We start from the raw sequence: 12,567 nt of genomic DNA on the forward strand, positions 1-12,567 counted from the left end.
GATGAGATTTTAAAAAAAAGTAAATTCCTCATTTATCATGCAAGTTTGTCAAAGTTCACAAGGTACTAAGTGCAGTTTAACAGCCAAGTCATATTTTCCGTTAACATGTCAAAGTACCAGCAGTGCCTGAATCAAAATCATTTTATGGGACAAATTCAAAACTTTCAATGTATTTCCATCTGTTCCTGACTACTCAGAAATTTTCCTGCAGTCATACAAGAAAAAAAACTTATTCTCAGACCCAGTATCCAAACAAGCAACAGCTCTGCAACACACAAACACTCAACCCATTTCCAATTCTTAGATAGTCGTATTGAGACCAAGTCTGAAAAGCAGGTTAAAAATATTTGGGAATAAAAACAAAAAATAATGGAAACAATCAATAGATCAGGCTGTACTAGAGAGAGAAAAACGTAGGGTTAGCATTCCAGATCAGTGACCTCTCGTTTCAACTGAATTTGGGGTCAGTGGGCGAATAAATGTGGTTACTTAAAACAGCCTGCTGACACAGATATAACTAACATGCCACACATCATTTTCCCCCTTCCATCACTGGGGTGAGTCATTGTTGGGAAGTCAGTGTGTTGTTATGAAATGAAACTTTGAAACAGAACCAGCGTGGAAAACTCGCATCCTTAAACGCTGACAGTCAGGCAAAATGGCCTATTTCTGTGCTGTATAGTCTGCAATTTTCAATAATCCAAACAACTAACAAATGAAGCATACTAAGGATGGAATAATCCCGTGAAAAGGCAGTAAATTCAATTTTTCAGTTAACATGAAGGAGCAGGGACACAGGCGGAAACATCAGAAAATCATTCTAGCAAATGCCTACGAAGCACCAAATGTAAGTTACAAATATCTTAATTTTGAGATGAAATCCCCATTATACTGACTGCACAAATGAGAATTTGAACTTATTAAATTCAATTATACAACTGTAATTTTACAAATTAGTTATAAATTATCCTCAAATTATACATGATCTGTGGTAATGCTTACAATTAAAAAAAAATAATGATTGGCTGCTATTCCTCTAGTACCTCATCTTTTCTCCCACCCTCAATTCCTTCTGCCTCATAAACCGTCCGTTAGCACTGTTCTCTTTCTGGTTCCTTCTCACCTCTCCTCTCCTTCTCTCCCCCCACCCCTCTCCTTCTCTCCCGCCCCCACCTCCCACCCTTCTCTCCCGCCCCCACCTCCCACCCCTCTCCCCCCCCCCCACCTCTTACCCCTCTCCCACCCCCCCACCTCTCACCCCTCCCACCCCCCCACCTCTCACCCCTCTCCCCCCCACCACCATCTCACACCCCTCTCCCCCCCACCCCCCATCACACACCCCTCTCCCCCCCCTCCCCCACCCCCCATCACTCCCCCCCCCTCCCCCACCCCCCATCACACACCCCTCTCCCCCACCCCCCCACCTCTCACCCCTCTCCCCCACCCCCCCACCTCTCACCCCTCTCCCCACCCCCCCACCTCTCACCCCTCTCCCCACCTCCCCCACCTCTCACCACCCCCCCACCTTCCAACCCTCTCCCCCCCCCACCTTCCAACCCTCTCCCCCCCCCCCACCTCTCACCACCCCCCCACCACCTCTCACCACCCCCCCACCTTCCACCCCTCTCCCCCCCCCATCTCACCCCTCTCCCCACCCCCACCTTACCCCCCACCTCTCTCCCCTCGCACCCCCCCACCTTCCACCCTTCTCCCCCCCCCCACATCCACATCTCATCCCTCTCCCCCCCCCCACCCCACACCTCACCCCTCTCCCCCCCACCACACCACCCCTCTCCCCCCCACCACACCTCACCCCTCTCCCCCCCACCACACCTCACCCCTCTCCCCCCCCACCACACCTCACCCCTCTCCCCCCCCACCACACCTCACCCCTCTCCCCCCCCACCACACCTCACCCCTCTCCCCCCCCCACCACACCTCACCCCTCTCCCCCCCCACCACACCTCACCCCTCTCCCGCCCCCACACACCTCACCCCTCTCCCTCCCCCCCCCACCTCACCCCTCTCCCCCCCCCCCACACCTCACCCCTCTCCCTCCCCCCCCCACCTCACCCCTCTCCCTCCCCCCCCCACCTCACCCCTCTCCCTCCCCCCCCCACCTCACCCCTCTCCCCCCCCCCCACCTCACCCCTCTCCCACCCCTCTCACCTTAGCCCCCACTTCCCACCCCTCCCTTCCCCCCCCACCCCCACATCTCACCCCTCTCCCCACCCCCACATCTCACCCCTCTCCCCACCCCCACATCTCACCCCTCTCCCCACCCCTCTCACCTTAGCCCCCACTTCCCACCCCTCCCTTCCCCCCCCCACCCCCACATCTCACCCCTCTCCCCACCCCCACATCTCACCCCTCTCCCCACCCCCACATCTCACCCCTCTCCCCACCCCCACATCTCACCCCTCTCCCCACCCCCACATCTCACCCCTCTCCCCACCCCCACATCTCACCCCTCTCCCCACCCCCACATCTCACCCCTCTCCCCACCCCCACATCTCACCCCTCTCCCCACCCCCACATCTCACCCCTCTCCCCACCCCCACATCTCACCCCTCTCCCCACCCCCACATCTCACCCCTCTCCCCACCCCCACATCTCACCCCTCTCCCCACCCCCACATCTCACCCCTCTCCCCACCCCCACATCTCACCCCTCTCCCCACCCCCACATCTCACCCCTCTCCCCACCCCCACATCTCACCCCTCTCCCCACCCCCACATCTCACCCCTCTCCCCACCCCCACATCTCACCCCTCTCCCCACCCCCACATCTCACCCCTCTCCCCACCCCCACATCTCACCCCTCTCCCCACCCCCACATCTCACCCCTCTCCCCACCTCCACATCTCACCCCTCTCCCCAACATCTCACCCCTCTCCCCAACCTCTCACCCCTCTCCCCACCCCACACCTCACCCCACTCCCCCACCCCTCTCACCCCACTCCCCCACCCGCACACCTCTCACCCCACTCCCACACCTCACCCCTCTCCCCCACCCCTGACCCCTCTCCCCCACCCCTGACCCCTCTCCCCCACCTCTCCTTACCCCCCACCTCCCACCCCTCTCTCCCCACCCCTCCCTTCCCCCCCCACCTCTCACCCCACCCCTCCCTTCCCCCCCACCTCTCACCCCACCCCTCCCTTCCCCCCCCACCTCTCACCCCTCCCTTCCCCCACCCCCCCAGCCCCCACTCCCCCCCCACCTCTCAACCCCCCAGCCCCCACTCCACCCCCCACCCCCCCTCTTCCCCCCCACCTCCCGCCCCTCTCCCCCCCCAACCTCCCGCCCCTCTCTCCCCCACCCCCCACCCCTCTCTCCCCCACCCCCCACCTCTCACCCCCCCACCCCTCGCCCCCCCCACCCCCTCTCTCCCCCACCCCCCACCCCTCTCTCCCCCACCCCCCACCTCTCACCCCCCCACCCCTCGCCCCCCCCACCCCCTCTCTCCCCCCCCCCAACCTCCCACCCTTCTCTCCCCCACCCCCCCACCTCCCGCCCCTCTCTCCCCCACCCCCCACCTCTCACCCCCCCCACCCCCCACCTCTCAGCCCTCGCACCTCACCCCCCACCTCTCACCCCCCCCACCCCCTGCCCCTCTCCCCCCCCACCTCCCGCCCCTCTCACCCCCCCAACCTCCCACCCCCCACCCCTCGCCCCCCAAACCTCTCCCCCACCAACCCCCCACCTCACCCCCCCCAACCCTTACCGCCCCACCCCTCTCCCCCCCCACCTTTCACCCCTCTCTTCCCCCCCCACCCCTCTCTCCACCTCCCACCCCTCTCTCCCAACCCCCACCTCCCACCCCTCTCTCCCAACCCCCACCTCTCACCCCTCTCTTCCCCCCCCCACCCCTCTCTTCCCCCCCATCCCTCTCTTCCCCCCCCCACCCCTCTCTCCACCTCCCACCCCTCTCTCCCAACCCCCACCTCCCACCCCTCTCTTTCCCCCCCCCACCTCCCACCCCTCCCTCCCCCCCACCTCTCCCTCCCCCCCCCACCTCCCACCCCTCTCTCCCCCCACCTCTCCCTCCCCCCCCCACCTCCCACCCCTCTCTCCCCCCACCTCTCCCTCCCCCCCCACCTCCCACCCCTCTCTCCCCCCACCTCTCCCTCCCCCCCCCACCTCCCACCCCTCTCTCCCCCCCCCACCTCCCACCCCTCTCTCCCCCCACCCCTCCCTCCCCCCCCACCTCCCACCCCTCTCTCCCCCCACCTCTCCCTCCCCCCCCCACCTCCCACCCCTCTCTCCCCCCACCCCTCCCTCCCCCCCCACCTCCCACCCCTCTCCCCCCCCCACCTCCCACCCCTCTCCCCCCCCCACCTCCCACCCCTCTCCCCCCCCCCACCTCCCACCCCTCTCCCCCCCCCCACCTCCCACCCCTCTCCCCCCCCCCACCTCCCACCCCTCTCCCCCCCCCCACCTCCCACCCCTCTCCCCCCCCCCACCTCCCACCCCTCTCCCCCCCCCACCCCTCTCCCCCCCCCCACCTCCCACCCCTCTCCCCCCCCCACCTCCCACCCCTCTCCCCCCCCCCACCTCCCACCCCTCTCCCCCCCCCCACCTCCCACCCCTCTCCCCCCCCCCACCTCCCACCCCTCTCCCCCCCCCCCCACCTCCCACCCCTCTCCCCCCCCCACCTCCCACCCCTCTCCCCCCCCCCACCTCCCACCCCTCTCCCCCCCCCCACCTCTCAACCCTCTCTCCCCCCCACCTCCCACCCCTACCACCCAGTCCTCTTTCCCCCCACCACCACCTCCCAGCCCTCTTCCCCCCCACCACCACCCAGCCCTCTTTCCCCCCCCCCAAACCACCCACCTCTCTTTTCCCCCCCCACAACCACCCACCTCTCTTTCTCCCCCCCCCCCACTGCATTCTTTTTACAACTTCCATTTGTTGTCATTTCTCCTACTTGTTTAATTACTGTCCTTCTTTGTTCAAGTCACTCCTTGTCTCTGTCACCTCATTTTTGTACATCTCTCCCTTACTTTCTTTCCTGTCACACAGTGCCTTTTCCTATGTATGCACATCTCACTTTTGGTATATCTTATATTTTCTCTTTGCATCTGCCATGCAAATTAGGAGGCAGGCTCAGAGCTCCAAACTTCTGACAGTGCTGTGACTTGTCAACTTGCCATCATTATGCAAGGGGGTGACCCAAGACTTATGTTGGGAGGCAGTGAGAGACAGCATTATGTTGAGGGAGTAGGAAGGTGAAGTTTGGCACTCAAAGGAAGTAGGGAGCCTGGGGCTGTGACTTGGGCTTAAAGAGAGCTAGAAGGCAGGGTTTAGTTCCTCTGTGATAGCTGAGCCAGAAGTGCAAGCATTAGGCCCTTGTAACAAGTGAAAATGCATAGATTTTCACAAGATTAGTAGAGATGAATCAGATCTGTGGGAAACAATTGTCAATAAATGTTTACTTATATAGATAAAAGATTATATTTTACGTAAACAACCAGATCAACAATAATTGTAAATGATTCATTTATTGGGTATTTATATAACAAATGTAAGATTTCAATAGCATTAATGCAAATCTGGGAGAAAACATGGAGAGCACTGCAGTCCTAGGATTAGGGAATATGGCCAAGAGCAGGAATAGGCACATGCAGAGTAACAGAAACAAATTTGCGGAGAGGCCAATATTTTGTGTGTACCTGGGTGACCCTGAAGCAGAATCAGTGTCCTCCAGCTCGCTTCAAACCATCTGTGGGCATTGTAAGACACACATTTTGTTGTTGACAGTCAGGACAAAATTATATTCTAACTCATGCATGCAGCTTTAGTTTGTTTGAACCAATTGTAGACCAATCCACAGAAGCAGCACTCATCAGGCAGTGGTTGTTGCTTTGTGCAATTGGGGAAACCTGGGGCCATTCTGTTGGTTCAATCAAAATAGACAAAGGCCATTACACAACAGATGGTAAAGATCAGCGTGTAGAACACTTTGAAGCTATTTTGCTTCAACAGTTTCTAATGCGGTCAGCCATTTAATTAGTGTATCTGTATTTTGCACACATAAACTGAGCCTGGAAGAGCAGACACAAGGAAGACTGGCATCTGCACTGCAGAGAATGCTCATCTGCTAGAATTGGATCAGGATCTACATCCACAATATTGCTAGCAATGAGCTTCACAACCAATTGTCTCCATAGTCAATAGCTGTTGTAGGACAGGCATCATAATGCAGGACTAAATTATCCCATTCTTTTCTGATTTTGCATTGTTGATTGGATCCTGGAGAACCAGAATCAACCAACATCTGTGCACCCACGTTCCTGATTTATATTACAATCTGCTCAATTCTAGTACATCTTTTCCTTTTAGGCTCATTAAAGGTCAATTTGCAAAGCAGAGACTGGTTTCTGAACATGCATAAACAAGCCATGTTTCCATCTAACAGAAAAAAAAACATTTAAAAATAAAAATTCTCCTTACCAGCAACAGACCAAGAAGCCTCTAAAATCAGTTGAAAAGTTTAGAAGGGGGAGTGAGGAGGCTGGGCACATTTAAGCGAGGAACTGATGCAGTAATGGCTCCCATGAAGCAAGCAGATACACAGAACAGGCTCTACACACTTAGACAAGAACAGGTGGTGTCTAATCTAGCAGCAGATTGTAAGCCCAACAAAAATGTCTGTGATGTTATCTGAACTCTGTAGGTCAACTCTTAAACATCTAGGAGCTGACAGAATGAAAACCATGCTCCTGTTGTAGTCAGCACTAGCTTAAGGCAGAATTGCCTTTTAGGAATATATTTGGGAAAGAAGAGCTGTATAGTACAGTTCAATATTTCTTAATGACAGCAGTTACAAGCAAATCAATTCATAACTATCTTGCTCTTCCAAACAAAAAAATTACTTGTTAAACATTTATTCACAAAATTATCTTTGTTGTAGGCAACTGAATCAAACACACATAAAACACTGCAAACTATGCTGACGGGTCACAAACAGAAAGGTTAAATTTAAATTCTCTATGTATTTCCACGATTTCCCTTTTTTCAAACAAAAAATTCCACAAAAATTGACAATACTATAGAAGGCCTTTCAAACTTTCAGCCTATGGCACCGATGCTAACTATTTAGCTAGAGATAAGTTGGGGTCGAGTTTTAGTTCTACATCTCCCATTCATATAGTGCCTTTCACAACTTCAGGATGTCACAAAGTGCTTCACAGCCAATATCTGAAGTCTGTTCACTATTGTAGCATATGAAACGAAGCAGCCATTTTATTCACAACTAGGTCACACAAACAGCAATGTAATAATGACCAGATAATGGGTTTTTAGGTATTAGTTCAAGGATAAACATTGGACAGGGCACTGCCATGGGAAGCAGGAAGACAGGAAGCAGAGAATGAGCATAAATGGGGCATTTTCAAATTGGCAGGCAGTGAATAGTGGGGTGCCGCAAAGATCAGTGCTGGGACCTCAGCTATTTACACTCTATATTAATGACTTGGATGAAGAGACAGAGAGTAACGTAACTAAGTTTGCTGATGATACAAAGCTCGGTGGAAAGGTAAGCTGCAGGGAGGAAGGAGAGAGGCTGCAAAGAGATATAGACAGGATAAGTGAGTGGGCAACTAGATGGCAAATGGAGTATAATGTAGGGAAGTGTGAAGTTCTCTCTTTGGTCATAAAAATAGAAAAGCAGAATTTTTTTTTTAAAAAGGTGTGAAACTGTTAAGTGTTGATGTTGAGAGAGACTTGGGGCTACTCGTACAAGGAACGCACAAAGTCAACATGCAGCAGGCTATTAGAAAGGCAAATGACATGTTGGCCTTTATTGCAAGGGGATTGGATTACAGGAATAAAGAAGTTACTAAAATTGTACAAGGCTTTGGTGAGACCGCACCTGAAATACTGTGTACAGTTTTGGTCTCCACATTTAAGAAAGGATATACTTGCACTGGAGGCAGTGCAGTGCAGATTTACTAAATTGGTCCCTGGGATGAGGGGGTTGTCCTATGACGAGAGGCTGAGTAAACTGGGCCTATATTCTCTGGAGTATAGAAGAATGAGAGGCGATCTAATTGAGACATACAAGATTCTGAAAAGAGTTGATTGGGAACAATCTATCAGCTTCTACCCTCTGGTCAGAGAATCTAGAACACGGGGACATACTCTCAGGATAAGGGGCCAATCATTCAGGACTGAGACGAGAAGAAATTACTAGACTCAAAGGGTTGTGAATCTTTGGAATTTTCTACCCCAAAGGGTTGTGGATGCTCCATCATTGAATACATTTAAGGCTGGGATAGATAGATTTTTGGTCTCACAGGGAATTGAGGGATATGGAGAGCCGGCAGGAAAGTGAATTCAAGCCCAAGATCAGCCATGATCGTATTGAGTGGCGAAGCAGGCTCAATGAGCCATATGGTCTACTTCTGCTCCTATTTCTTGTGTTCTTGGATCTTTTACATCCGAGAGGGAAGACATCTCATCAGAAAGATGGCACCTCTACCAGTGCAGCGCTCCCTCAGTACTGCACTGGAGCATTAGACTTGATTTACTAAACTGGGGAGCGATTTAGCAAAAGTGGACAGCTACTTGAAGGGAAATCTGTGTCAGAACAGTGGGAGGCATTCAAAGCGGAGATTCAAGGGGCTCAGGGTAAACATATTCCCACAAAGAAAAAGGGTGAGATGGCCAAATCTAGAGCCCCATGGAGGTCAAGGAGTCTACAGGGTAAGATAAGGCAGGAAAGGAAAGCTTATGTCCGACACAGAGAACTCAATACTACAGAAAGCAAAGAGAAGTACAGAAAGTGGAGGGTGAAATCAAAAAGGAAATTAGGAAAGCAAAGAGAGGGCATGAAAGACCATTGGCAAGCAAAATCAAGATGAACCCAAAGATGTTTTATCAATACATTAAGAGTAAGAGGATAACTAAGGAGAGTCTAGGGCCAATAAAAGACCAAAAAGGTAACCTATGTGTAGGAGCGGAGGATAGTGGTATGGTTCTTAATGAATACATTGTGTCTGTCTTCACAAAAGAGGGGGACGATGCAGATATTGTAGTTAAGGAGGAAAAGTGTGATGTATTGGATGTGATAAACATAGGGAGAGAGGAAGTATTAATGGGATTAGCATCCTTGAAAGTTGATAATTAGGGCCAGATGAAATGTACCCTAGGCTGTTAAAAGAAGCAAGAGAGGAAATAGCAGAGGGTCTGACCATCATTTTCCAGTCCCCACTAGATACAGGTGTGGTGCCAGAGGATTGGAGAATTGCTAACATTGTACCTCTGTTTAAAAAAGGAGCGAAGGATGGACCAAATAATTACAGGCAAGTCAGTCTAGACTCAGTAGTGGGAAAATTATTAGAATTCATTTTTAAAGACAGGGTAAACTGTTACTTAGATTAATCAAGGATAATCAGCGTGCATTTGTTAAGGGAAGATCTTGTTTGACCAACTTGATCGAATGTTTTGAAGTAGTAACAAGGAAGATAGAGGCGGGTAGTGCAATTGATGTGGTCTACATGGATTTTAGCAAGGCTTTTGACAACGTCCCACCTGGCAGACTGGTTAAAAAAATAAAATACCACGGGATCCAGGAAAATGCAACAAGGTGGATACAAAATTGGCTCAGTGGCAGGAAACAAAGGGTAATTGTTGACTGCTGTTTTAGCGACTGGAGGGCTCAGTACTGGGTCCCCTGCTTTTTGTGGTGTATATTAACGATTTGGATGTAAATGTAGGGGGGCATGGTCAAGAAATTTGCTGACGACACAAAGATTGGCTGTGTGGTAGATAGCGAGGAGGATAGCTGTAGGCTGCAAGAGATATTGATGATCTGGTCAGATGGGCAGTAAAGTGGCAAATGGAATTCAACTTGGAGAAGTGTGAGGTGATGCATTTGGGGAGGTCAAACAAGGCAAAAGAATACACGATTAATGGGAAAATACTGAGAAGTGTAGAGGAAGTGAGGGACCTTGGAGAGAATGTCCACAGATCCCTGAAGGTAACAGGACAGGTTGATAAGGTGGTTAAGGCGGCATATGGAATCCTTTTCTTTATTAGGCGAGGTATAGAATACAAGAGCAGGAAGGTTATGCTAGAATTGTATAACTCATTGGTTAGGCCACAGCTTGAGTACTGTTTACAGCTCTGGTCACCTCACCACAGAAAGGATGTAATTGCACTAGAGAGGGTACAGAGGAGATTTACAAGGATGTTGGCAGGACTGGAAAAATGCAGCTATGAGGAAAGATTGGATAGGCTGGGGTTGTTCTCCTTGGAACAGAGAAGGCTGAGGGGAAATCTGATTGAAATGTACATAATTTTGAGTGGCCTGGATAGTGTGGAGGTGAAGGATCTATTCACCTTAGTAGAGAGGTCAGTGACGAGGGGGCCTAGATTTAAAGTGATTGGTAGAAAAATTAGAGGGGAGATGAGGAAAAAACTTTTCCACCTAGAGGATGGTGATGGTCTGGAACTCATTGCCTGAAAGGGTAGTTGAGACAGAGACCCTCAACTCATTCAAAAGGAGTCTGGATATGCACCTCAAGTGCCATAAGCTGTAGGGCTACAGACCAAATGCTGGAAGGTGGGATTAGAATAGGTGGATCGTTTTTTGGCCGGCACAGACACGATGGGCCAAGTGGCCTCTTTCAGTGCCTTAAAATTTCTATGATTGTGTGCTCAAGTCTCTGGAGTGGGACTTGGGGGGGGGGGGGGGGGGGGGGCGCAGCAACAGTGCTACCCACTGACCCACAGCCAACATCTATAATTGGAAAATCTGGAAAACAGGATTTACCACGAAATTTTCCACCCACTCACTTAAATGAACTCAAAAAACAAAATCAGGCAGTTTCCCTCCCTTACAGGCATACACTCCTCCTTTCTGTATTCATTGTACCAGGCTCACCCAATACACCCAGGGCAACTTTAATGCCACTTCCCTGCCCTTTTCCATATCTTTGTATTTTTTTTCAATTATCCAATACCCATTTGAACGATATTATTTCCCAGTAGTTAGTTGTAATATTGTTCTAACAACCCGGAGTAAAAAAAAAATCCAACTTGCCCCTTCCTCCTCCTAACAACAATCCTGATTCTAAAGCACGGATTCACCAAGTTGCAGAAGCAATCTTTCCCTGCTTATCCTCTCAGAACCTTTTATAAATGTTGAAAACGCGCTAAATCCCCTTTAACCTTCATTGTGTCAGTGGGAAAAGCCCCCACCTCCCGCTACCCCCATTATTCGGATTACTGTAGAGATGGGGCGGGTGGGGAAGAAACAAAGAGAGAGACAACAGGCATAAAATACAGAGAGACAGGGAATCAAAATTAGTCTTTTTAATGCAGTCAAATGAGGATCATTTTGGTCGCTCACTTACCAGAGGGTCTGGTGAGCCATAGTCATCTCCGTAGGAGGCCCAGGGGAACTGGCTTAGGGTGACTGCGGCCTGGGAGTCGGCCACCACCCTGAACTGGGGAAAATTAAAACATAAAGCGGTCGCTAATATGTCTGATGGCGGTTTGCTACTCGGCTGTGTCTCGGAACCGGCCTAACATCTGTCTACGGCTCTCTCCCGCTCTGCCCCCGGAAAGCGGTTTCCTAAAACCCGCCAAATACGCCGCCGCTCGCTGGCCGCCGCCGCGCCTGCGCGCTGGCCCCGCTCCGTCCGGGCTGACGTTCCATTCTCAAAGTCATTTCCATCCCCAATCTGCAGTTGCAGTTATTACAAAAAACAAAGTGAAAGCCGCTGCCCTCCCTTTTGCAAATCCGACCCGTTGCTGTTCCTGGTCTTCCTGCTCTCTCTCCCGATCTTTCTCGCATGCCTTTGGTGAGAAGAGCGTTGTTGTTTTTTTAATTATTTGTTTTGGTGGGGGCGGGGCGATTGTTTGGCGGATTCGCGTCATTGTACCCGTCAGCGGTTCCATTCCTGGGTTAACGTTCCATCCGGTGGGTTGTTGGATTAGTGGGTTTCTGTACTGCCCAAAGACACATTGTACAGCGAGCTCGCCACTGGTATCAGACCCATCGGCTGTCCATGTCTCCGCTTTAAAGACGTCTGCAAACGCGACATGAAGTCCTGTGACATTGATCACAAGTTGTGGGAGTCAGTTGCCAGCGTTCGCCAGAGCTGGCGGACAGCCATAAAGGTGGGGCTAAAGTGTGGCGAGTCGAAGAGACTTAGCAGTTGGCAGGAAAAAAGACAGAGGTGCAAGGGAAGAGCCAACTGTGCAACAGCCCCGACAATCAAATTTCTCTGCAGCACCTGTGGAAGAGCCTGTCACTCTAGAATTGGCCTTTATAGCCACTCCAGGCGCTGCTCCACACACCACTGACCACCTCCAGGCGCTTACCCATTGTCTCTCGAGATAAGGAGGCCAAAGAGCTGCCCATGAAATAGCTCAAACTGTTCCAACGCTGCTTTCAATGCAGCTGTAATCAATCACATTCCGAAATTATTTCCACTTACAAGAATCCCCGCCTCACTGCTCCTTGATCCCTTACCCCAGGGTTGTCCAGCATCCGGCCCACGGCTGTAAGCTGTACCGCGGCTGTTCATCATCCTCACCAGGGCACCGTGACCGCAG

At 51.9% G+C, this 12,567-nt stretch overlaps 1 protein-coding gene across 5 annotated transcripts in view; it reads right to left on the reverse strand.

Annotated features, from left to right (window-relative positions):
• mybl2b (v-myb avian myeloblastosis viral oncogene homolog-like 2b) overlaps positions 1 to 11,978 on the reverse strand; it is a 54,365-nt gene extending 42,387 nt beyond the window's left edge. For 3 of the 5 annotated variants that reach the window (XM_068048465.1, XM_068048464.1, XM_068048463.1), the window contains exon 1: positions 11,361 to 11,977. In XM_068048465.1, coding sequence (XP_067904566.1) covers positions 11,361 to 11,386 — 26 coding nt within the window. In that variant the 5' untranslated portion in view covers positions 11,387 to 11,977. Of the gene's footprint in view, positions 1 to 11,360 lie in introns of all 5 variants that reach the window. The other 2 variants (XM_068048467.1, XM_068048466.1) reach the window with 2 other exon arrangements.
• Positions 11,979 to 12,567: the final 589 nt, after the last annotated feature.

This window comes from Heterodontus francisci, chromosome 16, assembly GCF_036365525.1.
Source record: "Heterodontus francisci isolate sHetFra1 chromosome 16, sHetFra1.hap1, whole genome shotgun sequence".
Lineage (NCBI taxonomy): Eukaryota > Metazoa > Chordata > Chondrichthyes > Heterodontiformes > Heterodontidae > Heterodontus > Heterodontus francisci.